Consider the following 25,372-nt stretch of genomic DNA (forward strand, 5'->3'; position numbering starts at 1 on the left):
TATGAATAATTTTAATTTAGAAATAATTTTTATATAAATCATATAAATATAATAAACATAAAAAATTTATGAATTATATTTCACGATTTCGTTTCTTTTTAATTTTTCTTATAAAATCACAATTGATTTAATTTATAATCAAACAATTAATTTCATTGCTGTTCACGGCTTCTCGTTTAAAAGAAGTGAAATTGAGTTGAGAATCACAGCTGTCTGGTGAATGTTTGTGGTAAGGAATAGAAGTAGTAAGGAGACTGAAAGGGAGCTCGATGGAAGGTCGACAGTGGAAGAAGAAGAAACGTAAGAAAGAACTGAACGCTTCTAAATGCTGGATTGTTCAACGTCGTTCTTCGAAGGACTTGGTTGAGGACGGGAGTGAAGAGGGTGGTGTTGGAACCAGGCTGGTGTCTCAATCAGCCAAGCAGGTTGGGGCACCTTGGACCCCTGTGGATGGAGGATAGAAGTAGTAATGGCTATGAAATATTCTCGCAATGAGAACAAATTTTCTTTGTAGACTTTTATACAATTGATTCTAAATTTGATAAATACAAAATTATTACAAAAATCTAGATAAATATTAAGATAATATTTATATTCTTATTTGCAGAAAATTTTTTATAATTTCTTGTAGAAATTTTTTTTTATTTTAATTCGCAAATTAATTTTTATTTTTGTATAAAATATAAATTATATATATAAAATAACAATTTTTATAAATTTTACATTAATTAAATATATATAAATTCTATATTAAAAATAGTCTTTACAATAATATTTTTCAAATTTTAGTTTAAATGTATCAGTAAACTTCTCAGCTTGGGCCAGTAGACCAGTAGAAGGGGAAAGAAACGACGCGCGCAGCTTCTCGACACAGCGGGGTAAGCCGTCACAACTCAATCTAAGTAGTGCCTCGGTGATCGTGTGTTTATTAGTTTCTCTTTTCCTTTCTTTCTGTCTAGTGTATTATGATTTCTTAACAAGAAATCGTAATTTTTAAATCATTGACGAATAAGCTTATATTTGGAATTTTAAATTTTATTTTTCACGGCTGTTATCATAAAACAATGTGATTGTTTATAAGGTTCGTATAGATCTTTTTATTTTAATTTTCTATCAAACGAATTTATAAACATATTTTTTTATTATTTTTTTAGATATAGCCATATTGATATTTGTTTTTTAGGCTCGATTTTTGAAAAAACTAAATTGATGTACTAGATTGAATTATTTTATTTATATACATAAATATTAAGTACAAATGAAAATAATATATAATAATGATTAAAATTTTTTATTAAATAGAATAATATTGAATTAATCAAAATATTATTTGTATCATTATTTTACATATTTTACATATTTTTTTATATTTTATATATTTGTTATATATTTACTACAAAGAATGACAATATATTAAATTTTGTAAAATAAGAAGTTTAATATTATTATAATATTATTATAATAGAATTCAATTAATAATATCAATTGACATGATTAAATATAACATATTAATTAAATATTAATCTTTTTATTTGTATTTTTATGATATTGCAAAACATTTTATAACAATATAAAATAAATTATACATAGTATAATATATAAATTGTATAATTTATATTACATTTTCAAAATTATAAATTGTGAAAATGAAAAAAATTATATAAAATAAATAAAAGATACATTTATGAGAGAATAACTAAACAATTTCAAGCAAAATGAAGTACAATCAAGATAATAATATTAATATAATCAAAATAATAGTATTAATAAATTATAAAAGATTATAATAAATTATAATTTTTTTCTCATGTTCTATATTGATATATTATTGCATATTATAATAATTATTATATATCGAATTATTATATATTATTATAAAATAATTATATTCATAGTTACTATATATATATATATATATATATATATATATATATATAATAGTATATTTAGTATTTAGTTTATTAATATAATATAATAAAAAATTAACAAATATATGTTGTAAAAATTATTTTCATTTTTTAGTTTGATTTGCTATCATGATTAATTATATAAAGCAATAAATAATAAATTAATTAATTGATATTTCAATATAAGATAGATATAATTATTATTGTATTAAATAAAATATAATATTGTATTAAATACTAAGATAAAAATAATATAAAAAATTTTTTTTTGTCGTTTTTATGTCAAATATTTTTCATATTTGATAATTTATTAAAAAGATATATATATATTTTAGATGATTATAAATTAAAAATTGCATTTCTATATAATTAAAATAATATTTAATTTCAAACACAAACAAAATTTTGTAATAAAATTTCATCAATTATTATTTTTTTATTATATTCTTTTAATAATTTTCAAATACTATTTATGAAAAATAAATACTAAACTACAAATATTATATCAGGAAGGCAGCGTTCCATTTCAAATAAATATTTGTCTTCTTCGTCAGTATTTATTTAAGTACTATTTGCTCATAATAAACTGTTTTCCTGAATCAATATCGATTTAATGTCTTAAATAAATAAAATTATCACGAAAATCATAGGCATTAATTGAACATTTTTAAATCGCAAATAAATAATATATATCATATGTAACTATTTCAACATTTCTTCTCATTACATTAGTTCGAAATAAGATTTAAATTTGAGTATAAAGTAAAGTTGATGATCACTGAGGGTCTATAGGGCTGACCATCTGTCCCTCGTTGCCACGTCTGCAACGTCTTGGTGGTCCATTTTGGGGCTGGTGCGCAACAGCATCGGCATTAACGCTGGCAATGAAGCGCTCTCAGGTAGAATCTCCCCCTCTCTTCTTTCATTGCATGCTTACGCACGTGCTTTCCTTTACCCCCACTTTTACTATACATACTCCGTTTTTCTAATATATAGTATCTAGTTAAGAACATAAAAATGGAGATTTAAAACAGAAAACATTCAATCATATTATTCCATTAATATTAACAGCGATATCTTTTTATATATAGATATTTTTTTCATTATTAATCGCAATCATTTGAATATTAATAATATATAATCAATATTAATTTTGGAAATAATTTAATTTTTTTTTTTAGTAAACGAAAATAGTTTTAAATAAATTGATAGACATTCTATATATATATATATATATATATATATATTATAAATTTATAAATATATATACATAAATTTAATATTTATTGCATTGAGGATAAATAATTAAAAATATTCATGTAAAGTTGTAAAATCTTTTTTATATCGAAAAAAAAGACTTCCAAAAAATTTATATTAAACTCAGAATTGTTTACATCGAATCATTTTAGATTTGCAAATTATTTTAAGTTTAGAAGATACCAATCTATAGTGGTATTTGTAATTCCTAAAGTTGAGCAAAATTTTTTTATTAACTTAAATGATACAGATTATTTATTTTAAGAATATCCCTTCAAATATCTGTTTAACAAGAATTTGTAAACTTACTTTTCAGTTTAATACAATGTTAAAAATTATATTTAATAATACATATTATTATAAATAATAAATAATGATTAAATAAACACATATATAAGATACAATTTTAGTTTTTCTTTTATGCAATTGTATATAAAAAATTATTAAGATATTTTATGATATTAAAAAATAAATGAATTCTTATTTACAATTAATAAACAAATAAAATATATGTGATAATAAAAAAAATAATAATAAATAATATTTTTATTTGATTTTTTATAACATATACAATTAAAAAATAATATAAAATTTTTCTATTCTTAAAAATGTTTACTCTGTGCATAATCAATTAAATAAAAAATAATATTAAAATAAGTTTATTGAATTATTTAAGATAATAAGTATATTAAATTGTTAAAAAAATAGAACTTTATATAATAGTTCATATAAAAGAAATTATATGTATATTAATATAATGAAAAATCCTCAAATCTATTTAAATCAAATCAATAATTTTTAAATATAAAATGAAATTGAATTTAAATATAAGACGAAATTAAAGTAATAATTAAATTAGAATTACAATTTTTTAATATTTTTTCTGTTTTTATTATGTATACATCGATTTTATATAAATATTATGTATAAATCGATTTTATATAAATATAAAATTAGTAAAGATAATCTTTCTTTTTTTCTATCATACATTATTTTATATATATAAAGATTATATATATTATCATATAGAGCGTTATATTAGTGAGATACTTTTAAAAGATCTATTCTAGAAATTAAAATAAATACAAAAGTTAATATATAAAAAGTACTGGCGAGACTTAATTAAGCTATAAGTAATTTAAGTTCCCATTAGATGAAGCAATGAAAATAGAATACGATAACAGTGTAACAGAAACAGAACGTTTTTTTTTTATCTAATGTAAACTATAATTACTTATAATTTAATAAATAAGCGTATTAAATAATTAATATTTTTATGTATCATTTTTGTATTTATTTTAGACTTTATATTCAATCTTTCAAATATATATTATACAAAAAAATTAACATTCTATGTACTTCTTAAAGATAAGATATATAGACACAAACAGTAAAATTTTAAATTTGAGTTAAAATTTATGTAAATTTTGAATTCAAATTTGACAATTCTTTAATTAAATCTTTACATACTTTACATTTTGAATTATTTTATAACTATTTTAGAAAGATGTCACGTTGGTTCGACCGATTGAACATACTCTTGTTGAGTATAATATTATTTAGTACAATAATGTGGAATACTGTAAAAAGTTCAATAATAAGGTGTGAAGAAGCAAAACTAAAATGTGCCTTCAGAACAGGCTGTGGCACTGCTCTACAACACTATTTTACAGGCTGTGCACCCGTTCTTGAAGATAATGATTGTTCCGAGAGCTGTCAACATGCCCTTATTGCTCTTACAAGTACCGATGAGGGCAAAGAACTTATGACGGTATATATTATTTCTGTTTAAAATATAAATAATATTTATTTTAATTAATGTCAATATATGTATATATATATATATATGTTAATTTGATGATGCACTTAATAATTATTTTAATATTTATTACATGTTACAAATTTATTGTAAATTTGATAATTTGTAATGCAAATTTATACAAAATATTATTTATAAAAAATTTATATAAAATTTATATAAAAATATTTATAAATAATATATAGAAATAACTAATATTAAAAATAAATAGCGATTCTACATGCAAAAATAACAAAAAAGAGAATAAAATTTTAAACTTTTCAAGTAAAAACTTTGAAAATTTTTCAAATACAAGCAAAATTAATTAATTTCCCATTAAACATGAATTATTGATAATTATTCTATTATGCAAAAATAATTTTGAATATAAAAAATAATTTTTTTTTTAAATTATTGTTTAAAAATAGAATTTGAAAATTTATAGATTATTTGATTTTTAAAAAAGTTTAATGAAATTCAAATAAAAATGAAAATTCGTCAACTTGATTCATAATGTATTCATTCGTGATTTTTTCAAAAATAAGTTAACTTAACAAACACTTAACAAAATTTTAATTTTTTTATTTATTTTCATATAAAAAAAATAATTCATATAAATAAATAGCTTAAATAAAACTAAAGCTATCATATTAAAAATTTTTAATTCAAATTTATTTCTTATATTAGATTGCTTATTAAAAATTCAATTATTATATTAAATTAAAATAAGTTAAGAATTTTTGAATATTTTAAAAAATAAATTACAATAAAATTATAAATTATGATTAGATAATGATGTTTGCAACATATGCAAATGCAAGTTTTTAATGAAAAATATTTTTATTTATATAGTGTGAATGTGAAAACGAATTGTGCCTACAATCAAAACAAAGAGTAGAAATATGTAGATCATCTGTAACAATGGCAATGAATAAGACAAGAGTATCTTGCAGAATAGCGACCTGGATTTGTAATGCAGATGCTCTTTGTCAAACTGCACTTGCATATTATAATAAATATTGTAAGAGTATGTTTCAAGGACGAAAATGTACTCGACGGTAAATAATATTTTAATATATAAATATAAAATGTTGATATATTCGTGAGATATTTAAATATAAATAATAAAAGATTAATAGAAAGCAAAAAATATATATAAGTTGATATATAAAAATGTCTGTTTATATGTAGTTATAAATAATTGAAATATACATGTATGATATCTTAAAGAAAATATTTTAGATGTAGAAACTCGATAAATATTTTGACAAGACAAGAAAAAGCTGCAAGATTAAATACATGTCAATGTGATGGTTTTGAAGAATATGATTGCAAAGGAATTCATAGAAATATGAATCTTCTTTGTTTTGGAAAAATACATCATGGTTATCGTGATATTAATATTGAAGATGATAGAAGAAATAAATTTTTGACACCAAATACAAGTCTTAGAGGAGATGGTGTTCAAATATTAGTGAACAGAAAATTATTTTTATTTTCCTTAATAATTTATCATTTTCTTAAAATAAAACAAGGTAAGATAATTTATTACAAATTTAAAATTTATATATATTTTTTAATTAAAAATTTAATTAATGCATAAAATTTAATTATTTATAAATACTATATTTTATAATAATACTTCTACTTCTATTGCTTATAATTTATTTTAAATTTATAATATTTTCAAAAATATTTTAAAATATAAAATTCTAATAATTATATATGTAAAAGAATTTATTTATTATATTAAATTTATTATAATGAATAATAAAAATTTTATTATTTCAGACTGAAAAAATGCAGAAAATTTCCAAAAAGCAACAGTATTCCATGAAATCAATGACCAAAGATCTTTATTAATTTTTTAATTATCATTATATGAACAATTTAATGATGGGATGGATTACTTATTATAAATAATTTAACAGTTAATTAATACATAAAATTTACTTAAATTTATTATTAAATTTGTACAAATGGAAAGAACAGAAAAAAAGTCTTTTACAGTGAAAGTATCATATAATGATTATAGCATAGTTAATGTAATTAAATAATTTGTTACAATTTAATAAATCAATTTTATTTATGGAGATATAATTGTAAATAAATATATATTAAAATAATCATCATTCTTTTCTTTTTCCCTTTTATTATTTATGTTCTTAAAAATTCTTTTCTTATAGAAAAATATTTTTTTAAAAAAGTCAAAAATAAATATTAATAATACTAAATAATGATTTATTTTTTAAAAACTATTAGTTAATATCTAATATCATTATATCTATTATAATTATATATTACATCTATAATGTTTAATTCCTTTTTTTATTAAAAAAATTAAAATAATAAACATATAATAAAATAACAAAAAGACAAACATATTTTAAATTATTTTATAAAAAGAAATTAAAATGATTACATGAAAGAAAGTAACTTCTTCAAAAATAAGAAATCTCTAGAATTTATAATTTATTTTTTAATAATTTATAACTTATTTATATAAAAGATTAATATTAAAATATTAATATAATAAAAATAAAAAATTTCATTTATTAAATTTGAAATATTTAATAAAAAAAAATGTATTTATAATTGATTCTTGAAATCCATATCATTTATAATTCTTTTTTATTTCAAAAAGTACATTTTTATAAAATTTTTGAACATTTTAAATTTTTTAATTTTATTTTTTAATTTATATTTATATCGTATAATTGTCTTGTACAACTATTAAATATGAGAAAATATAATAAGAAAAGTGTCTTTAATAAATCATTTTATTAATTAAATATATTAAAAAAAGAATAATTTAAGGAAATCCATCATCATCTTCTTCTGCCATTTCTTTAGCAAGTTCTAAATCTTGTTGTTCTCTTTCTCTACGTTCTTCAGCTGATTCAAGATCTTTGCCATATGATTTTGGAGGATACCTCATAGCTTTAACACTTTGATTATGTAAATCTAAACAGAAAGTAATTCTTTGATGAAATGCAAGTAATGGTTCTTTAGTGCAATAAATATCTGTAGTTTCTTTGCTACGCATGTATCCATTTTCTGGTTCTAAAGTAGCTTCAATTACACCATCTCTAATAGCTTTAGCAACAATAAATTCTGCATCAACACTAGAATCTAAACCAAGTTTCTTTGCAATATCAGCAGGAGAAATTCTGGAATAAGATAGTCCAATTGATCTAATTGCAGTTTTAATAACATTATGTCTCAATCTAAGAATTAAAGTAAATGTATGATCTGCCCTAAATTGTGGACCAAAGTTTTCTAAAACTTCTCCAAAACGTTGAAGATTTCCTAAACGCACAGCTTGAGTTAATTGAAAATATGGAGCTAATGCACGACGCATTGCAGCTTGTCTGAAAGTTTGACGTTCTGGAATATCTCCAAGTAGAAGTTCCACTGTAACAGCTAATTTTTGAACTGTTTGGCGAAAACCAACTGCAGTACTTTGTGGAGCCTTTCTAAGAGCCTGTAAAAAAGATATTTTCAAGTAATATTAAGTATAATAAAATTATATAATTTTTATTTTGAAATTAACATTGATGTATTATAATTTTATATTATATATTGTTATATTTATATCTAAAAAAAAATAAATATAATAAATAAATATATATAAAAAATAATATAAAAAATATATAAAAATATAATATAAAATAAGATAATATAAAATAATATAATATAATAATATAAAAAATAAGAAAATTATCTAATTTTTATTCTAAATTTTTAATTCATTAATATACTATACAGAAAGAAATTTTATTTTATTAAAATATTTTATTTATTATAAATTATTTAAACAATTATTTAAACAATAAATTAATTGTTTACATTTTAAAAAATTTCATAAAAATTTATATATCAAAAAAATTATTAATTTAATTTACCTGTACCAAATATTTGTGAGCAGCAGAATATTCTAATCTAGCTGCTTTAATACGTCCCAAATAATATAAAAATCTGGCCCATTCATTATTACTAGCAGATTCTGGGAAAGTTGATTTCAATACAAGTTTATCTGCTTGATCATATAAATTATAATGTAAATAATTCCGCAATAAACAATTAATTAAAACAGCTTGTCCTTCAAAATCATTTCTAAGTGTTGCTGTTCTTAATCTCAAATGTAATAATCCACGTATTTTATCTAATCTTCCAACTAATTCATACGCTCTTGAATAATAAAAATAACATTTGGCAGCAATCAAATCAATTGTTCGTCTATTTTGAGCAATAATTTTTTGCAATAATGTTTCCGAACATTGAACAGCTTCTTCATGTTTTCTAGCATCAATTAAACGTACAAGAACTAATAAATGAATATAAGCATCAATTTCAGGTAATGGATTCATAGTAGAAATACGAAGTTTTTGTGTTTCTTCAGATTCTATAGATTCCTCTAACCATGATAATAATGCATCACGTTCTGCACATGGTTTTGAATATAAACTTAATATTACACCACGTAAAACATTTGAATTTAATCTACGACGTGTATTTGGTAATGCACGCAAGGCTCTTAAAATAAAACGAGGTTCTTTACTCTGTACAGCTTTTTCTATTTGACGGGTATGCTCACGAATATCATATACTGTTTGAAGATCAGTATCTTTTTTTTCACAAACATCTCCATCACCATTTTGACCATCAAAAATTTCAACATCCATAGCTTCGGGATTTCTAATTGAAGGAACACCCATATTGATACCTTCAAAAAAATAAAATTTGTAATCTATAATTTATAACTATATATAATATTATGATAAAATATTATAAAATATATTATATTATAATATAATATAATATATTGAATAATAATATTAAAAAATTTGCTTTAATTTTTATGAAATTTTTAATCTAAAGTATTAAATATTTATTTTTATAATATTTATATAATATAATATTCATTATATATGGTTTTTAAGAAAATAATTTTATAAATTTTATTAAAAGTGCTAAAAATAAAAATAAAACTATTGACATAATCTAAGACAAAATGTATATAATAAAGATATTATAACCATTTTTATAACCAAATTTTTTTTTTAATAATAATATATTATAACTTAATTTTAATTAGTATTCTTTAAATAAATATTTAATATTTTATTATTTATATTGTGATATATAAATTTATATGAAATAATGTATAAATTTATATAAAAGTAATGAATATAAAATAAAATGTTAATATTTTACTTTTGTATTAATCTTTTGCACAAAAGTTGAAAATTCTCAGGAAAGTTTTACACAATTTTACGTTTTCATCGTACCAATTCACAGTTATATTACTAACTAAAATTATTAGTGAAAAACTTCAAATTTCTAGCTAGGGTTTTCTGTTACAATTATATAAAATATTTTTATTTTTAAAAACTTTTTTCTTTTTTTTATCAAAATAATTTAGAACTTTATTATTAATAATAAAAAATTTATATATTAAACACTCTTTCTTTCTTACTTCTTTCTTTTTAAATATATGATATAGTATATAAATATATAATAGTGAAATATATTTATATAATTTAAAAATACATTTTTATTATTACATTTATAAAAAACTGTATTTTTATGTCTTTAACTGTATGTCTATATTTAATATTTTTTATAAAATATTTATTTTTTTATAGATGGCGCAATTTATTAATGTTTATAATATTATACTGTTGTACATCTAAGTAAATAATTAAATCAATGGATAGAAAAGTAATTAATAGGCATGAGATAACCTTGATGATTTATAGTACAATATTTTTAATTATGTTGATGTAAATATTTGTGCTAAAACAAAATTAAGAATTTCATTTATTAATTTTTGTGTTATATTTCAACATGAATTTAAGTAAAAGTGAAAAACTTTTGGCTGCTAAAAGAAAGGTATAACATTATATACCTTTTGAAAAATTTTTAAAAATAGATAATTATATACATATCTTTATTATATTTGATTTTTATATAAAAATTTATATTTAAAATTATATTATTTTATAAATTTTTAATTTAATATTAATTTTAATACAATATTTTAATTATGTATTTATTCTTCATTTTTATGTTTATAAATATTTAAGTTATTTTAGCTCTCAAATTATTTGTATATTATTTGTTATCAATAAGTATTAATGTATTAATGATAAATATTAATGTTGCATATAATATTTATATTTTAAAACATTAAAGAATATTTTTAAGAATATTTATATATTCAAGAATATTTTCATAAATTTGAATAAATTATTAATATATGTAATATTATAATTAATTATATTTTATAATATTTTTAATTTTATATAGCTCAGGGAATTTCAATTAAGTAAAATGCAAAATAATCAAGATGGTTCCATAAAACAAAAATATACATTGGATTTATTATCTTCACAGGTAAATTAAATTTATATATTTTATTTTAATTTAGAACTTTATATATGCAATTTCTGATTATAATACAATTTCTATAATACTAATTATATATATATATATTGAATATAAAATTTGTTTAAAATATTTTTTTAAAAAATCTTATTTATTATTTTTTTGAATTTATAGTGCCAAAATGCAGAAACCAATAAATTGAATTTAGAAGTTATAAGCAATGTATTAACAATGGAAACTTCAAAAGATAATAGTCAAGAATTTCAAAAAAATGATGTAGTTATGAATTCAATGGTAACTTCAGAAAATATCATAAATTACAATGAATTAAACTGTTCTATGGAAAATACCAATTCCATGAAAGATACACAAGAAAATAATGTAATATCAAAATTAGAAGAAAAATTAAATTTAAATGAATTTCCAAAAATACAAAAAGAACATCTCTTAGAAATGGCTTCTGCAGTTGAAAATGTTTTAACAAATGAATTTGAACATATAGAAACATCACTTGATTTTGATTTAATGAATCATAATCAATTTTTAAATTCCTATTTGGAAGAACAGAAAAAAATTGTTAATGAATTGCATATAAAACTTAATAATGCTGTAAGTATATACATATAAATTTTATAAAAACTTAAAAATTTTAAGAAAATATTTTAAAAATAAAATATTTTTAATTGATTAGCATAGCAGAATTTCAGAATTAGAAACCAAGTTAAAAGAAAAAGAAATAGAATTTCAAATACAATTAGAACAAGAAATAAATCCTTTAAAAGATCAAGTTCAAATTCATACTCAGACTACTGGAATTTTAATAGCAGAAAAAACAGAACTTACATCTGCTCTTTGTCAAGCTCAACAAAGTGCAAAACAAAATTCTGGTTTATTATTTCAATTTATTAAATCTTTTTGATTTATATATAATCATGAATTTTTAATAAAAAAAATAAACATTTTTCAGATGAAGCAGAGGAAATATCAAAAAAATTAAAGAATTCACAAATTCGTATACTTGAATTAGAAAAAGAAATATTGTTTATAAAAAATAATAATGAAGAACTAAACAAAAATTTTCATCAATTGCAAAATAAATACGATTCTCTCAATGAACAATTTTTTCAATTGAAAAAAGAAAAAGAAGATTTGGATTTAGAAGGATCAGAATTAAAGCAAAAACTAAATTTGAAAAAAACAGAATTAATTGCTATTCAACAAGAACTTCAAGAAAAAACAGCATTGCTTTCATTAAGTGAACTTAGAATACAACAAGTATATAGATATATATTATATATAATATATCATTAATAATATATTAATATTAATTAATTATTTTTTATAGATGAAAGGTATGTCAATAACAGAAGAAGAAAAACATACAGCAATTCTTTTAGAGCAAGAATTGGTACAAACTAAAGAATCTTTGAAAATTGTTAATAATGAAAAAGATGAAATTAATAAACAATATCAAAATTATGTTAAACAATTAGATACCCAGCAAACAAAATTGTTAGAAAAGGTATTTTATAAAATTTGAAAATATATAAAAAATGATAAGATTTTTAAAGATTTAATATTATTTATAGATAAAAATACAAAAAAAAATTATAGAAGATTTACAATATAAAGAACAAAATCGTGTAGAAAAAATTTCAGAACTTGAGCAACAATTACAACAAGAAATAGAAAAAGTAGAGAATCTATTACCTTTACAAGATTGTAAAAATCAAATAGATAATTTACTAAAAAATATAGATGAACTTACATTGGAACAAGAAAGATTTCATATTATATTATCTGAAAAGGTATTATAATTTTATAACTTTTTTTTCTAATTTTAATGTTAAAATTTAAATAAAAATTATTTTAAATTTGTTATATAATAAAATTTTATTTTTAAATATTCATTAGGATATATAAATTTTTAAATATTTATTGAAAATGTTCTTTTTATATTTAGGATTCACAAATTGAAATCTTAACAAAAAATTTAAATGATTTACAAGAAACAAATAATCAAGAAACAGAAATAACAAAACTAGTCAGTGCTCTTGAAAGTGAACAATTAGGAGCATCTAGAGCAATTCAACAAAATCATCAATTAAAAGAACAATTGACTGATATGGAAAATGCTTTTGTTTCTTTGGTAAGTATGATATTAAACGTTATTAAAATATATTAATGATTCAATAAAATTAAAGAAATTATATAAATTTTTAATACAATTTTAAGAGTAATGCTAAATTGGATTTGACTGAACAACTTCAAGCAGAACGTTCTATAGGAAGAAAATTAAATATTCAATTAAATAATATAGAAAATGAATTGGAACAATTAAAAGCAAAATTAAAAGAAAAAGAAGCTATTCTTCAAGAATTTGAAAAAGAAAGACTTCAAAGTGCACAAATAGCAGATCAAATTCAACATTATCAAGCACAATCACATCATGTAAACACTTTTCAACAAGAACTTCAACATGCCATAGTAAATCATTTTTTTATATTTCATCAATGTCAAATATTTAATTAATTAAATTAAAAGAATTCTTAATTTAATACTTTAACTCAATATTAATTTAATAAAACATTTTTCTTACATTTATTTATAATTTTTTATTATATTTTAGATTACTATAGAAAGATTAGAAAAAGAAAAACAAGCACTTACACAGAAATTAAAAGAAAACAATTCAGAGAATTTTGTTTCAGAAGATAATTTATATTCTATAATCACAAATAATAATATTTCAAGTTTAGAAGAAAATACACATGTAGAAAGTCTAAATAAAAATAGTGTTATAGTACCAGAACCTATAAAACAACTTGAACAAAGATTTAAGGAAACAATGGAACAAGTTGCAGAGCTTACAGAAGAAAAACAGAAGCTTGAACATGTTGTTTTACAACTTCAAAGTGAAACAGAAACAATAGGTACAATAGATTTTAATTAATTATTTAGTTTTTTTATTTGATTCCAATCTTTTCATCTTTTTGAAATTTTTTTTTATTATATTTTATTTTATAGGGGAATATATAACGTTATATCAAAAACAAAGAGCAGTTTTACAAAATAGAGCAATAGAAAGAGAAAAAATATTTCGACAGTTACTTGAACAAAGAAATCAACAACAAGAACAATTGCATAAATTAAAAGTTTTGGTTAGTGATTTTCTTAGAAAGGAATATATACATTCCAATGAAACAAATCGTTTAATTGAAACAGGTATATGATAATATTAAGAAATATAAGATATAACATAGAATACCGATATATATATTATATCAAAGGTTTTAAGTATTTGATATCATTTTCCACTAAACTAATTTTTTAGCTCTTAAAAAAATATCAAATCAATACTACCACCAAATCAATATGAAATCAAAAATCATTTGATATTTCGGTATCAGTATCCATTTGAGAAAATTTCATATCTTAGCTTTCATTTCTAATATCATAATCAAAACCAAGTATTAATGCACTTATTTATTTCATTTTTTTTTTGCATGTATTTTCTTCATTAAACTGAACTGGAATCGATACTTGATTTTGTAAGATTTAGAAATAAAAGATTGATATCAAATAGGTATTGAAATGTTTATATAAAATATCAATATCTTTGTGAAAATTTTTGATTTGATACAATATTAATTTTAAAAATATCTATATCGAAAAATGATATTAAATAGTTAAATTTTTTATTGATCTTCTATTAAATACTTTATTGAATACTACATATTGAATTATTTAAATATCATTAATAATATTAATACTGATTTTATTAATCTAAATTTTATATAAAAAAATTGTGTATTAATTAAGAAAAATTAATTTAATTTTTTTCCAGAAATGAATTCCAATGATTCTCTAATTTTAGAAACAAGAAGAGAAATAATAGATTCTCAAATAGAAAATAAAAATGTTTCAGAACTTTTAGATGTTTTAACAGAGATAAAAGATTGTAAAGATTCTTGTATATTTGAATCAAATTTTCATTTATGTCCTTGGTGTTCTGGAAAATTACTTACAGTATAAGAATACTCATATATCATATATTTTTAGCATAAAATATTAATATAGAATTTTTAATTGGTAACAATTTATTGTTTGTAGAATAAAATTGTATATAAGATAAAATCTATAACAATTTGTAAATGATTGATGTGAAAAAAAAAATTCTTCAAACATAATTATTCTTTTTTAAAATATAAAAAAAAATCATTTGATCCTAAAAATATTATTTAAGAAATCATTGAAATCATACAGAATTATACAGTTCTAATAATAATATTTATACTCAGGCACAATTGCTTCTTTATAAAAAATAAAAAGAAAAAGAAAATTGTTTCATTTGAGATTTAATTTTTAAAAAAATTAAGTATAAAAATCTGTTGTGTCATTGTACAAATACGATTAAAATATGATTGATGTTAAACAATATTCTATAACTTCTTTTGATATATTATTATTAAATAATTAATTTTCAATAATTAATTTTGAATATAATATATTTACTCAAATTATACTGCATATAATATTTTAACTATATCTCTATATTTACACAATAATTTTTCAAACAAAAATCCTTAAACAAAAAAATTAAATCTATATATTTTCTTTATACATTGAATGCCGCATCACTCATATTCGTATGACAGCAAAAGTTCTCATCGGACCGCGTTACCCATATTCGGGTGATGTTTATTTGACTACTTAGAATCTAAAGATTACTAAAGAATCTTCGTAAGTATTTGGAAAGATATTCCATAGGATATATTAAAACTATTAAATTATTTATTATATATTATTTATTATTTATTATAAAAATAATAAAAAAATAATTTATTAAAAAAATTATTTTGAATATAAAATTTTAAAACATTCTATACAAAGCTGAAATTGATCCGGACAATTTGAACAAAAAGTTATTTTTTTTAAATTCCTTTGTGCGTTTGATCGGTCCGCTTGTCGTCTTTTATTTGAATAGTAATTTGCATACACATTTAATACTTATATCAGAATTATTTTTCCGAACGGCGATATTGTTGACTCCATTGAAGATTTTGACAGATCTTGTATTTTCAGATAATCCTAATAATTTTGCAGTTAATAATCCTCTAAATTCTCTAAAATCTTCTATCTTTTTTATATTTTTTTTGTTGCAATTTTGTAAACTATTAAAGCATTTACAACTGAAATCCCTAGAAAAAGTTGAATATCAAGTTTTTGATACCATTTGATGCCTTTTTTAATTGTACTAGCATAAGAAACTATTATCAATACAATTACTATTATCGATATTTCTATTGTGGATGAGAACAGTTATGATAAATGATGCGAGATATTCTTGCAGCCATTAGCGCGAGTCATTAGTAAAATATCGGTAAAAGTACTGGAGTACACTTGATACAGCGGCGCGCATAGCTTGAACGAGATTTCGTTAAAAACACCGTGGCAGTCAACGTGTTATTCATTTAAAACATTTTATAAAAAATATTTTTTCAAATAATTATTTTTTTTGTATTTTGTATTTGTTTTTTTACTTCTTTTATATCTTAATAAAAAATATAATTTTATTTTTTAAATATTTTATTTAATTAATTAATAAAATGTGAAAAAATTAATCTTATATATTTTAATATAAAAATAATTTTTTTATATTAATAATTATAAAAATAATTATAAAAATTTTAATTCTTTAAAAATTTAAATTATTAATCTTATTTAGTAAGATTAAATCCTTTGATTTTCAATAATGAAAACAGCTTTTCCTCTGCGTCTTCTTTCTAAAATGAAAAATAAAAAAGTTAATTATCTTATTAAATTTTATTTTTATAAAAATTTTTATTTTAAAAATATTTAATCATATATTACCTGCTCGTAATAAAAGCTTTTTACATTGATGTAATATTGAAGCTTTTGCTTGAATTTCATTTAAACCCAATAAATATGCTAAATTTATGAGATCATACGGATTTCTAATCATGCTAATATCATTTAAACCACTTGATATTATTATATTCTGAATAAAAAAGAAAAAAATATTTTAATTAAAAATCATATTGTAATTTACATATATATATATATAATTTTTAAGTAAACATTTTTTTTTAGTAAATAGAAGAGTAGTTAGAATTAATATCTATTGGATAAACATAATAATAATTTAATTATTAATACTATAATTATATGAAATATTAAAAAAATATTTTTATTTTCATTTGGATACCTTACTTTTTCCATAAGTATGAAAAAGATGAGAATAATGAATAATTTGCTTCCTAGATTCGACATTTAATAGATCTATCAATTGTATTTCAAAATGTATCCCTCTTTCAATTGCTTGATCATATAGTTTTTTATTGAGTTTAAAAGTTATATGATTTGATTTTAATGTTATTATGTCTACATTTAATTGAGAACATACAAATTGTAAAGCATTTTGTGTTTTTGGAGCAAAAGCATACAAATCATACTTCTTTAATGTGGAACAATGATTTAATATATGTGTTTTAGTAAAATCGGAACAAAAAAAAGTAATTCGATTAAAAATTTTTAATTTTCCATCAAATTTTTTTCTTATATTTTCTATGTCAATTGTTTTGAAAATAATATCCTGTGATATTTCACTATCGCCTTTCTTTTTTTTTCTTTTATCTGTTCCAAGAACATTTTCATCTATATCAGTATTTATTGCAATTGTTTTAAATCCATATTCATATAATTTTAATAAAATAGGATATAAATTTTGTATTTCATTTTTTGGTATGTTCACGCATAGATCATAAAATCCTGTACTTTCTCTAATATTCATTTCTATGATATATCAAATTTATATATAAATATTATAATTTATATATATTTATAAAAATTTAGTTTATTATATTTTTAATTTATTTAAAAAAAAGCTTAATTCAATTTAAATTTTTTATTTTATTATAATCATATTAATTCTTTTTAAATTCTTTAAACACTAAACACTAAATTATTATACGAAAAAATGATTAGGTGAAAAGACGAGCAAATGCGATATATTATACTATCTAAAATGGCTTAATTTCTCTGCAATAAATTTTCACAGAAAAAGAATACATGAATATCATACTACTTCCATTGACAATGCTACTAATTGAGAAGAGATGTAATATGTAGCTAAGCTTTTTCTAAAACTAAGCATAGCATCATATAATTTCTTTTACAAAAATTCGCCACAGGAGAATTAAGCCATTTTATAATAGTATAATAGTAGTTAATGTCTAAATTATTATGCTATTGTTTGAATTCGGTTTAGTAACTTTTTTAGTAGCTTTTTAATAATATTATAAACCATACTTAAGTAACTAGCATGCGACTTCATAATGAGATTTCTTTTTTCATTCCTTAAAAATATCACAAAAATTGTACATTATGAAATAACTTTTTTCCCCGATGCGTTCGAAAATAGATTGAAATCTAGAAAAAAAAATACGAAGTACAAGACAGAATTTAACTTATCATTGGGATAGAATGATTTAGGAAAATTCAAAATTTTGGGAAAAGAATTAGAAAGAGTTAACTAGCAGAACTTCGTAACTAGCGGAAAATTGCACAGAAAAAAATCATTTAATTGATCAAACATTTAATTAAATATGAAATTTTTTTATAAATTTCAAAATAATTTTATAAATAAAAATATCAAACAATAAAATTTAATTTATATTTTATAATATTGTATTTTGAATATCTCCTGCATATTCCGATAAGTAGAATGAATCCATAAGCTATCAATCCACATTTTCAGTTTTCTAAATCCTTATAAATCTGTAACAAGATCAGCCATAAAAATTCCTTTTTAAAGAAATATATTACTTATTTCTAGCTACATTACCGTCGCTACTTATATTAATAATTTTTTCCTCAATTCTCAAAGAGCAATTCTGTTCTAGATTTTTAGAATCTGACACTACATTCTGACTGATTTAATAATACTAAAAAAAATGCTAATTAGATGCTAATTAGAATTCTAATTCAATATATTCGAAAGAAGTATAAATTCATAAATTTTGATGCAGTATTTTCTAATATTATTTATTTATCCTATATCTTATATTAAAATACTTAATGTCATGAATTAAATATTTTTAAAACTCATATTTAAAATTTGTAAATATTTTTTAAAGTTACTTCTTTGTTACTAAAAAAGACATATTCTTATGTGTTTACTAAAAACATTTTTATATAATTATAAATTAAATGTGTAATAATAAATATGTATATGATGAACTTGTAAAAAAAATAAATTTTCACTTCGATTTCAAAGATTTTTAAATATATTGTATACAACAAGATTCTAAACAACTTTTTTCTATACAACTGGCAACTGGCTATTATTATATTATAAAGAATTAAAAAAAAACGTCCAATTTTAAGAACTTACAATAATCATAAGAAGCAAAAAATATCTAATCAATATAGATACAATTGATCTTTCGATATAAAATTTATTTTTATTTTTATATTTATTGATGAATTTGATATTGTAAATGAATTTCTTTACAACATATTGAATATAGAGAAATTTAAAAGAACATTAACTCAGAAAGAACATTAACTTAGAATATCATTTTATAGAAATGCAAATTTTTAATTTATTTGATATTAAACGTAAAAAACTGTTATTTTCAAGTCAATTCACATTTTTTTATTACTCGAACATAAAAATAGTTAATATGCATTTTATACATAACTCTGACAATTTTTATCTTTGGTAATTTTGTTTACTATTATCTATGAAATAACTTCTATTAATATTAATTAATATTAATAATAATTATATTAAAATTTTAATTTTAATGTTTTTCTAAATTTTTCTATTTACATTCAATGTGCCACAAAGAAAATTATTCACAATATCGAATGTTTGTTAATAAAAAATACAGAATGTTCTTTTTTGTTCTTGATAAATATTATTAACTTTTAAAATTTTATACTCTTTCTTTTTAACATCTCGTTTGTATATTATAATATTCTAAACACATTAAAAAGAATTTACATAAATGAATAGTCAACTATAAATATTCAGTATATTATTTTAGAACACATTTTAATATTTTTAAAAAAATATGTACTTGTATATAGAAAAAAATTAAAAGAAAAATTACAAAATATAATTAATTAATCACTATCTTTAAATTCTGCTTCGCTAGAAGGTGGAGTACTTTCAATAGGTTCATCATCACTACCTTCATCAGATTGTTCTTTCTTTCCTTTCTTCACTTTTTTATCATCATCTTCCTATATAATAAAATCACATATAATCGAATATAAAAAAAAGTACATATAAGTATTTATACATATAAAAATTACAAAATATATAGCAATCTTAATTAAAATAAAAATAATTTATTATAATACAAATAATGAAATTACCGCAGTACGCTTATCTCCTTTTTTTTTTTCTTTATCACTATCTTCATCCGATCCTTTCTTTTCTGATTTCTATAAAAATATTTAATCAAAATAATATGACTAATATAATGTTTATAAATTGATTTCATATAAATTGTTTATAATTTATTAATAAATAAATTATATTTATTAATAAATAAGTAAATAATTTATAAAATGTTTATAAATTTATTTTTCAATCATTAATTTACCTTATTGTCCTCATCGCTACTGCTCTCATCATCACTAATATATTCTTTACTTTTAAAACTGGTTCCTGACATAAGCTTGTTAGGAGATTCTTTTTTGTTTTCTTTTTTTTTCTTTTCTCCCTTTTCTTTTTTATCTTTCTGACCACTTGCACTAGCTTCATATTCTTTCATTGATGCAGAATAATCTTTCTTTGCTTTTGCTGCTTTTTGTTCCCATTCCTATATGCATTTTAAATAATTATTCATATATAAACTGATTTATATATAGAAAAATATGCACAAATAAATTAATAAATTTAATCTTACAGATTTATCTTTAAGTTCTCTCCACATTTCTCCACCCTTTTTTGCAATTTCTGTAACTGCAATTCCAGGATTTTCAGCTTTAATCCTTTCTCGAGCACTGTTTAACCACATCATAAATGCAGTTGGTGGTCTTTTTGGTTTATTTGTATCCTTTTCTTTTTTTTGTTTTCGAGGTTTCCTTGGTTTTTCTGACTAAATAAAATAATATATATTATTAATCATCTAAAATCATTTTAGTTCATTTCTTTAATATAAATAATTTTTTGTATTTTATCATAATATAAATATATTACAGATAAATTGCAGATTTCTCCTTAAAAAATATAAAAATAATTTAAGTAAAATATAAATATAAATATAAATATAAATATAAATATATAAATAAAAATAAAATATTTACCACAGTTTTAGCGGATTTTGATTTCTTTTCTTTCTTTTCCTTCTTTTCTTTTTTTTGACTTTTTCCAGAAACATCTGAATCATTTTCACTTTCTGAACTATTTGGATTACTATCATATTCTTCTGCTACATCACTCTCATCCTAAAATATCAATTTCATAAAGTAATATGTGTAAATTTTTAGTTTTTTTGTGGAAATAAACAAAAAATATAGCATTTAGAAGTTATTTTTTCATCGAAAATCATCGATTCTTGATTTTTTCAAAAACAAAAACTATAGCAATAAAATTTTATTTTACATTTATCTATTTTCATATTTAAAATATCTCTTATTAATAATTATATTCAATCAAATTTATCAATTTCATTGAAATTTTCAAACTTAATTTATATAAATAATATGTAAATAATATAATATAATATTTATATTATATAATTTATATAAAAATGGAATTCTAAATGAAAAAGTTTTCTTTTTTTTTTTATTTACTTTTTCATAAAAAATTACTTCCTAATTATTTCCAAATGTATATACATATATATATAAATAATAGGACATTATACTCAGTTGAATGTCATTTAGAAACCAACAATGAAATTCTCGCAAGATCATTCTAAAAATTGATTGGAATATAGTTTAAATTTAATTAGAATATAGTTTAAACCAAGCAATACTGTATGTAAATTTTTATACAGTTTCCTATATTTTTCTTTTTCTAAAATTATGATAAAATAATACTTGATTAGGATTGAAATCTTCATCAGTAGATTCTTCTTCAGAATCTTGATTTTCTTCTGCATCTCTTTCTTCTGCTTCAGCTTTAACTCTTGCTAAATAAGCATCTGGTTCATCTTCTTGATCGCTATCTCCAAAATCATTATCATAATTTAATTTATCCTATTGAGAAAATAAAAAATTTATCTTAATATAAAATTATCTAAATAAAATCTAATTCTTAGATTAATAAAAAATTATATTTATATTAAAAATGTATGCTTACACTCTTGCCTCTATTCTTCACTCTTAATTTTTTGGAAGTAATAAAATCAAAAAGTTTCCCATATTCTTCTTTTTCGATACTACTAAATGTATGAACAACACCACTAGTCAATTCAATTTCAAAATCAAATGACCTAGTAGAACCTCCACCACGGGCAAAATTAACTGATGCGATTTCTTCAAAACGAATATGAATTGGTGGTTTATGAACATAAATGAAACCTCTTTCTAAAGGATATAAATAACCTGCAGCTGCTTTAAAAGAACAACTAATTGCAAGTGTTCCAGAATGGCTAAAATTTAAAAAAAATAATCCTATAATAAATTGAAATATTTTTACATACTACATATTTACATACTTACATATATTATATATATATATATATATATATATATATATATAATTTATTTAAAAAGATTTACCTAATGAAATTTCCAGGACCAGTAAGTTTCCTATTAATAATGACTTTCATTACTTTTCCTAAAACTTCAAAAGTTGGTCCAGATAATTCTTTTGATAATTTATCCTCATATTTTTCTTTTAGTTCTTTTCTATGTAATATATAAAAAATATATTACAATATTATTAATGTAGTTTAATAAAATTTTGATACTTACTCAGAAAAAGGTAGTTCAATTGAAGTTTCTTCTTCTTGATTAAACAATAATACTAAATAATGATAACGTGTTTGACCCTGTTTAATTGGTGGATCTAAACTGACCTAAAAATAATAATAATAATAATAATATTAATAATGAATAAAGATAAAACAAAATATTAATAAAGAAAAATAAAATTGATTTTTTAAAAACTTGCCACAAAATACATTTGTCTATTATCTTTATGTGGTAATAAGAATAGCCTTAAAACAGTTGACATTGGAATTTTGTAATCAAAAGTTTTTCCATGTAATTGAAAAAATGATTGAAATATTTTTATATCATAACGACCACTAAAAATAAATATTTATTTTTTAATATATATCTTTACTATATAACTATTAAATGTTTTTTTACATATTTTAAAATTAATTTTCAATGTACATATTTATTAAATATAAATACATACCGAGGTGTAAGACACTGAATTTCTCTAAATATGGCAATGGCATCTCCACTGACACTAATAACAGATGCTTTTTCCATAACTTGTTGATGAAATGCTTCTACTGGATCTTGATCTGCACTATCACTAACCGGAATATGAAATCTCATTTCCATTAAACTTACAGGAGCGTCATCATTCTATTACAAAAATTTTAATATTATGAACTAAATCTTTATTCATTTTAAAAAAATATAAATATAATAAAAATATTAAAAATATAATAAAAATATACCTGATGAAATTCCAATGTAACTTCATTTTTACCAGTGTTACATTGCGATACATCATACAATGGAATTTCAAAGGCAGTATGATGACCAACATCAAAACTTAATACAGAACCATTAAACCTAGCTGTGCCCCAATTCCAACCTTTTAAACTAAGTTCTTTTTCTAGCATATCTTTTTTATAGTTTTGAGTAAAGAATTTTGCAATTTTTTCTTGATCCTAAAAATAAATTTTGTTTAAATAAATAAATAAATAATAATATTATATAATATATATAATAATAATTATATATTATATATATAATATATAATAATAATACATATAATAATAATAATATATTATATAATAATAATTATATAAAATATATAATATTATTATATATAATATATAAAATATATAAAATATTAAATAAGAAAAATTTAACTAAAATTTAACTTACACCTTCTTTAAATCCACGAAACCTATGTAATGTTCCATTTTTAAGAAATATTCTAAGACCCCAGGTACCAATAAACTTCTGATAATTTACCGTTTCCATATCTGTCGCTGAAATTTGTTCAACTTTTCCTGTTTTTTGATTTTTGAAAATCAAATGTTGATCTGTGAGTTTTAATCGTCCAGGAGTCTATATAAAAAAGTTAAACAATTTAATATTTTAAATCAACTTCTTTTCAATTTTAATAATTATAACTTGAACATCTAATTACAAATATTTTGATTAAAATTTTATTATTTAATATTTATTAAACTTGTATTTTTATTTATATTCAATATTATTAAAAATTTTATTATAATAATTATTAAATATAATATTTAATTCAAAATTAAAGTTCTAACCTTAAAAAAAAATTAATTATATAGTTAACAAAAATTATTATAAAATACAAATATAAAATACATGTATCAAAAATTGAAAAATATTTTTATTAATTGATAAAAATTTAAATATTATATTATATTTACCATAGCTCCTTTAACTTCTGCAATTACATCGGTATATTCTAAGAAATCCATTTTTGAGAATATTTGATATCAACTTCTTTTTTTTTTAATAATTATAACTTAAACATCTAATTATAAAATCAAACACTTAATTCTAAATTATTCTAAATTAGTTCTAAATTATTTTTTTACAATATCAAATAAGAAAATAAAATAATATATTAAAGATAAATTTTTCCTGTGATATGTATCACGTTATTTTAGAATATTTTCGATAAAGATAAATAATGGAAACTATAAAACATAATAAAATACATTTTATATATTACAAAAAACAAATTTTATTTTTTATTTTATTTTTAATATTTTTTTAATTATTAAATATTAAATTGAGATTT

General features: G+C 19.7%; 5 protein-coding genes across 11 annotated transcripts; 2 read left to right on the forward strand and 3 right to left on the reverse strand.

Moving 5' to 3' along the window:
- Positions 1-268: 268 nt before the first annotated feature.
- Positions 269-7,088, forward strand: LOC108001368 (growth arrest-specific protein 1-like). 5 transcript variants are annotated; one of them, XM_062075700.1, is made up of 8 exons: positions 269-466; positions 790-878; positions 960-1,081; positions 2,640-2,806; positions 4,668-4,935; positions 5,815-6,020; positions 6,193-6,497; positions 6,754-7,088. In XM_062075700.1, exons 5-8 carry the CDS (start codon positions 4,672-4,674, stop codon positions 6,756-6,758), a joined length of 780 nt encoding a protein of 259 aa, XP_061931684.1. In that variant the 5' UTR covers positions 269-466; positions 790-878; positions 960-1,081; positions 2,640-2,806; positions 4,668-4,671; the 3' UTR covers positions 6,759-7,088. The 5 variants fall into 5 exon arrangements, with proteins under 5 accessions (XP_061931684.1, XP_016917825.1, XP_016917824.1 ...); XM_017062336.3 differs by lacking the exon at positions 269-466 and having other exon boundaries at positions 876-1,081; positions 2,700-2,806; positions 6,205-6,497; XM_017062335.3 differs by lacking the exons at positions 269-466; positions 790-878 and having other exon boundaries at positions 888-1,081; positions 6,205-6,497.
- Positions 7,089-7,576: 488 nt separating this feature from the next.
- LOC108001369 (probable 26S proteasome non-ATPase regulatory subunit 3) lies at positions 7,577-10,332 on the reverse strand. Its single transcript, XM_062075696.1, has 3 exons — positions 10,180-10,332; positions 8,868-9,688; positions 7,577-8,446 (listed from the first exon to the last, which is right to left on the reverse strand). The coding sequence occupies exons 2-3, from the start codon at positions 9,678-9,680 to the stop codon at positions 7,775-7,777; spliced, it is 1,485 nt and encodes a 494-aa protein (XP_061931680.1). The 5' UTR covers positions 9,681-9,688; positions 10,180-10,332; the 3' UTR covers positions 7,577-7,774.
- Positions 10,333-10,518: 186 nt separating this feature from the next.
- LOC108001370 (golgin subfamily A member 2) lies at positions 10,519-15,542 on the forward strand. 2 transcript variants are annotated; one of them, XM_062075692.1, is made up of 12 exons: positions 10,519-10,857; positions 11,275-11,361; positions 11,527-11,961; positions 12,044-12,239; positions 12,320-12,627; positions 12,698-12,874; positions 12,942-13,160; positions 13,316-13,501; positions 13,588-13,839; positions 13,982-14,285; positions 14,380-14,577; positions 15,200-15,542. In XM_062075692.1, exons 1-12 carry the CDS (start codon positions 10,813-10,815, stop codon positions 15,385-15,387), a joined length of 2,595 nt encoding a protein of 864 aa, XP_061931676.1. In that variant the 5' UTR covers positions 10,519-10,812; the 3' UTR covers positions 15,388-15,542. The 2 variants fall into 2 exon arrangements, with proteins under 2 accessions (XP_061931676.1, XP_061931678.1); XM_062075694.1 differs by having other exon boundaries at positions 12,044-12,221.
- Positions 15,543-16,923: 1,381 nt separating this feature from the next.
- Positions 16,924-18,692, reverse strand: LOC108001296 (uncharacterized). Its single transcript, XM_017062244.3, has 3 exons — positions 17,582-18,692; positions 17,227-17,374; positions 16,924-17,138 (listed from the first exon to the last, which is right to left on the reverse strand). The coding sequence occupies exons 1-3, from the start codon at positions 18,164-18,166 to the stop codon at positions 17,086-17,088; spliced, it is 786 nt and encodes a 261-aa protein (XP_016917733.1). The 5' UTR covers positions 18,167-18,692; the 3' UTR covers positions 16,924-17,085.
- Positions 18,693-18,953: 261 nt separating this feature from the next.
- LOC108001274 (FACT complex subunit Ssrp1) lies at positions 18,954-25,139 on the reverse strand. Of its 2 annotated transcripts, XR_009829895.1 has the most exons (15): positions 24,996-25,139; positions 24,472-24,657; positions 24,036-24,251; positions 23,765-23,940; positions 23,513-23,648; positions 23,314-23,417; positions 23,119-23,247; positions 22,697-22,988; positions 22,435-22,593; positions 21,697-21,837; positions 21,297-21,488; positions 20,991-21,209; positions 20,761-20,829; positions 19,220-20,625; positions 18,954-19,152 (listed from the first exon to the last, which is right to left on the reverse strand). XR_009829895.1 is itself a non-coding variant. In XM_062075695.1 (14 exons), the coding sequence occupies exons 1-14, from the start codon at positions 25,044-25,046 to the stop codon at positions 20,506-20,508; spliced, it is 2,190 nt and encodes a 729-aa protein (XP_061931679.1). In that variant the 5' UTR covers positions 25,047-25,139; the 3' UTR covers positions 18,954-20,505. The 2 variants fall into 2 exon arrangements, 1 of the variants encoding a protein (XP_061931679.1); XM_062075695.1 differs by having other exon boundaries at positions 18,954-20,625.
- Between the last annotated feature and the right edge of the window lie 233 nt (positions 25,140-25,372).

This window comes from Apis cerana, linkage group LG5, assembly GCF_029169275.1.
Source record: "Apis cerana isolate GH-2021 linkage group LG5, AcerK_1.0, whole genome shotgun sequence".
Taxonomy (NCBI): Eukaryota; Metazoa; Arthropoda; class Insecta; order Hymenoptera; family Apidae; genus Apis; species Apis cerana.

Excerpts from the sequence above, each read along its gene's own strand:
- LOC108001296 (XM_017062244.3), bottom strand. The coding sequence starts at position 18,166 with ATGAATATTAGAGAAAGTACAGGATTTTATGATCTATGCGTGAACATA. Across the intron at positions 17,375-17,581 it reads ATACTTATGGAAAAAGTAAG|AATATAATAATATCAAGTGG; the intron begins GTATCCAAATGA and ends TTTTTTATTCAG. Across the intron at positions 17,139-17,226 it reads AAAGCTTTTATTACGAGCAG|AAAGAAGACGCAGAGGAAAA; the intron begins GTAATATATGAT and ends TTTTCATTTTAG.
- LOC108001368 (XM_062075700.1), top strand. The coding sequence starts at position 4,672 with ATGTCACGTTGGTTCGACCGATTGAACATACTCTTGTTGAGTATAATA. Across the intron at positions 4,936-5,814 it reads AGGGCAAAGAACTTATGACG|TGTGAATGTGAAAACGAATT; the intron begins GTATATATTATT and ends TTATTTATATAG. Across the intron at positions 6,021-6,192 it reads GGACGAAAATGTACTCGACG|AAAATATTTTAGATGTAGAA; the intron begins GTAAATAATATT and ends GATATCTTAAAG.
- LOC108001370 (XM_062075692.1), top strand. The coding sequence starts at position 10,813 with ATGAATTTAAGTAAAAGTGAAAAACTTTTGGCTGCTAAAAGAAAG. Across the intron at positions 13,161-13,315 it reads ATATTATATTATCTGAAAAG|GATTCACAAATTGAAATCTT; the intron begins GTATTATAATTT and ends TTTTATATTTAG. Across the intron at positions 14,578-15,199 it reads AAATCGTTTAATTGAAACAG|AAATGAATTCCAATGATTCT; the intron begins GTATATGATAAT and ends ATTTTTTTCCAG.
- LOC108001274 (XM_062075695.1), bottom strand. The coding sequence starts at position 25,046 with ATGGATTTCTTAGAATATACCGATGTAATTGCAGAAGTTAAAGGAGCT. Across the intron at positions 24,252-24,471 it reads TTCGTGGATTTAAAGAAGGT|GATCAAGAAAAAATTGCAAA; the intron begins GTAAGTTAAATT and ends ATTTATTTTTAG. Across the intron at positions 21,210-21,296 it reads GAGAACTTAAAGATAAATCT|GAATGGGAACAAAAAGCAGC; the intron begins GTAAGATTAAAT and ends AAATGCATATAG.
- LOC108001369 (XM_062075696.1), bottom strand. The coding sequence starts at position 9,680 with ATGGGTGTTCCTTCAATTAGAAATCCCGAAGCTATGGATGTTGAAATT. Across the intron at positions 8,447-8,867 it reads CTCACAAATATTTGGTACAG|GCTCTTAGAAAGGCTCCACA; the intron begins GTAAATTAAATT and ends TCTTTTTTACAG.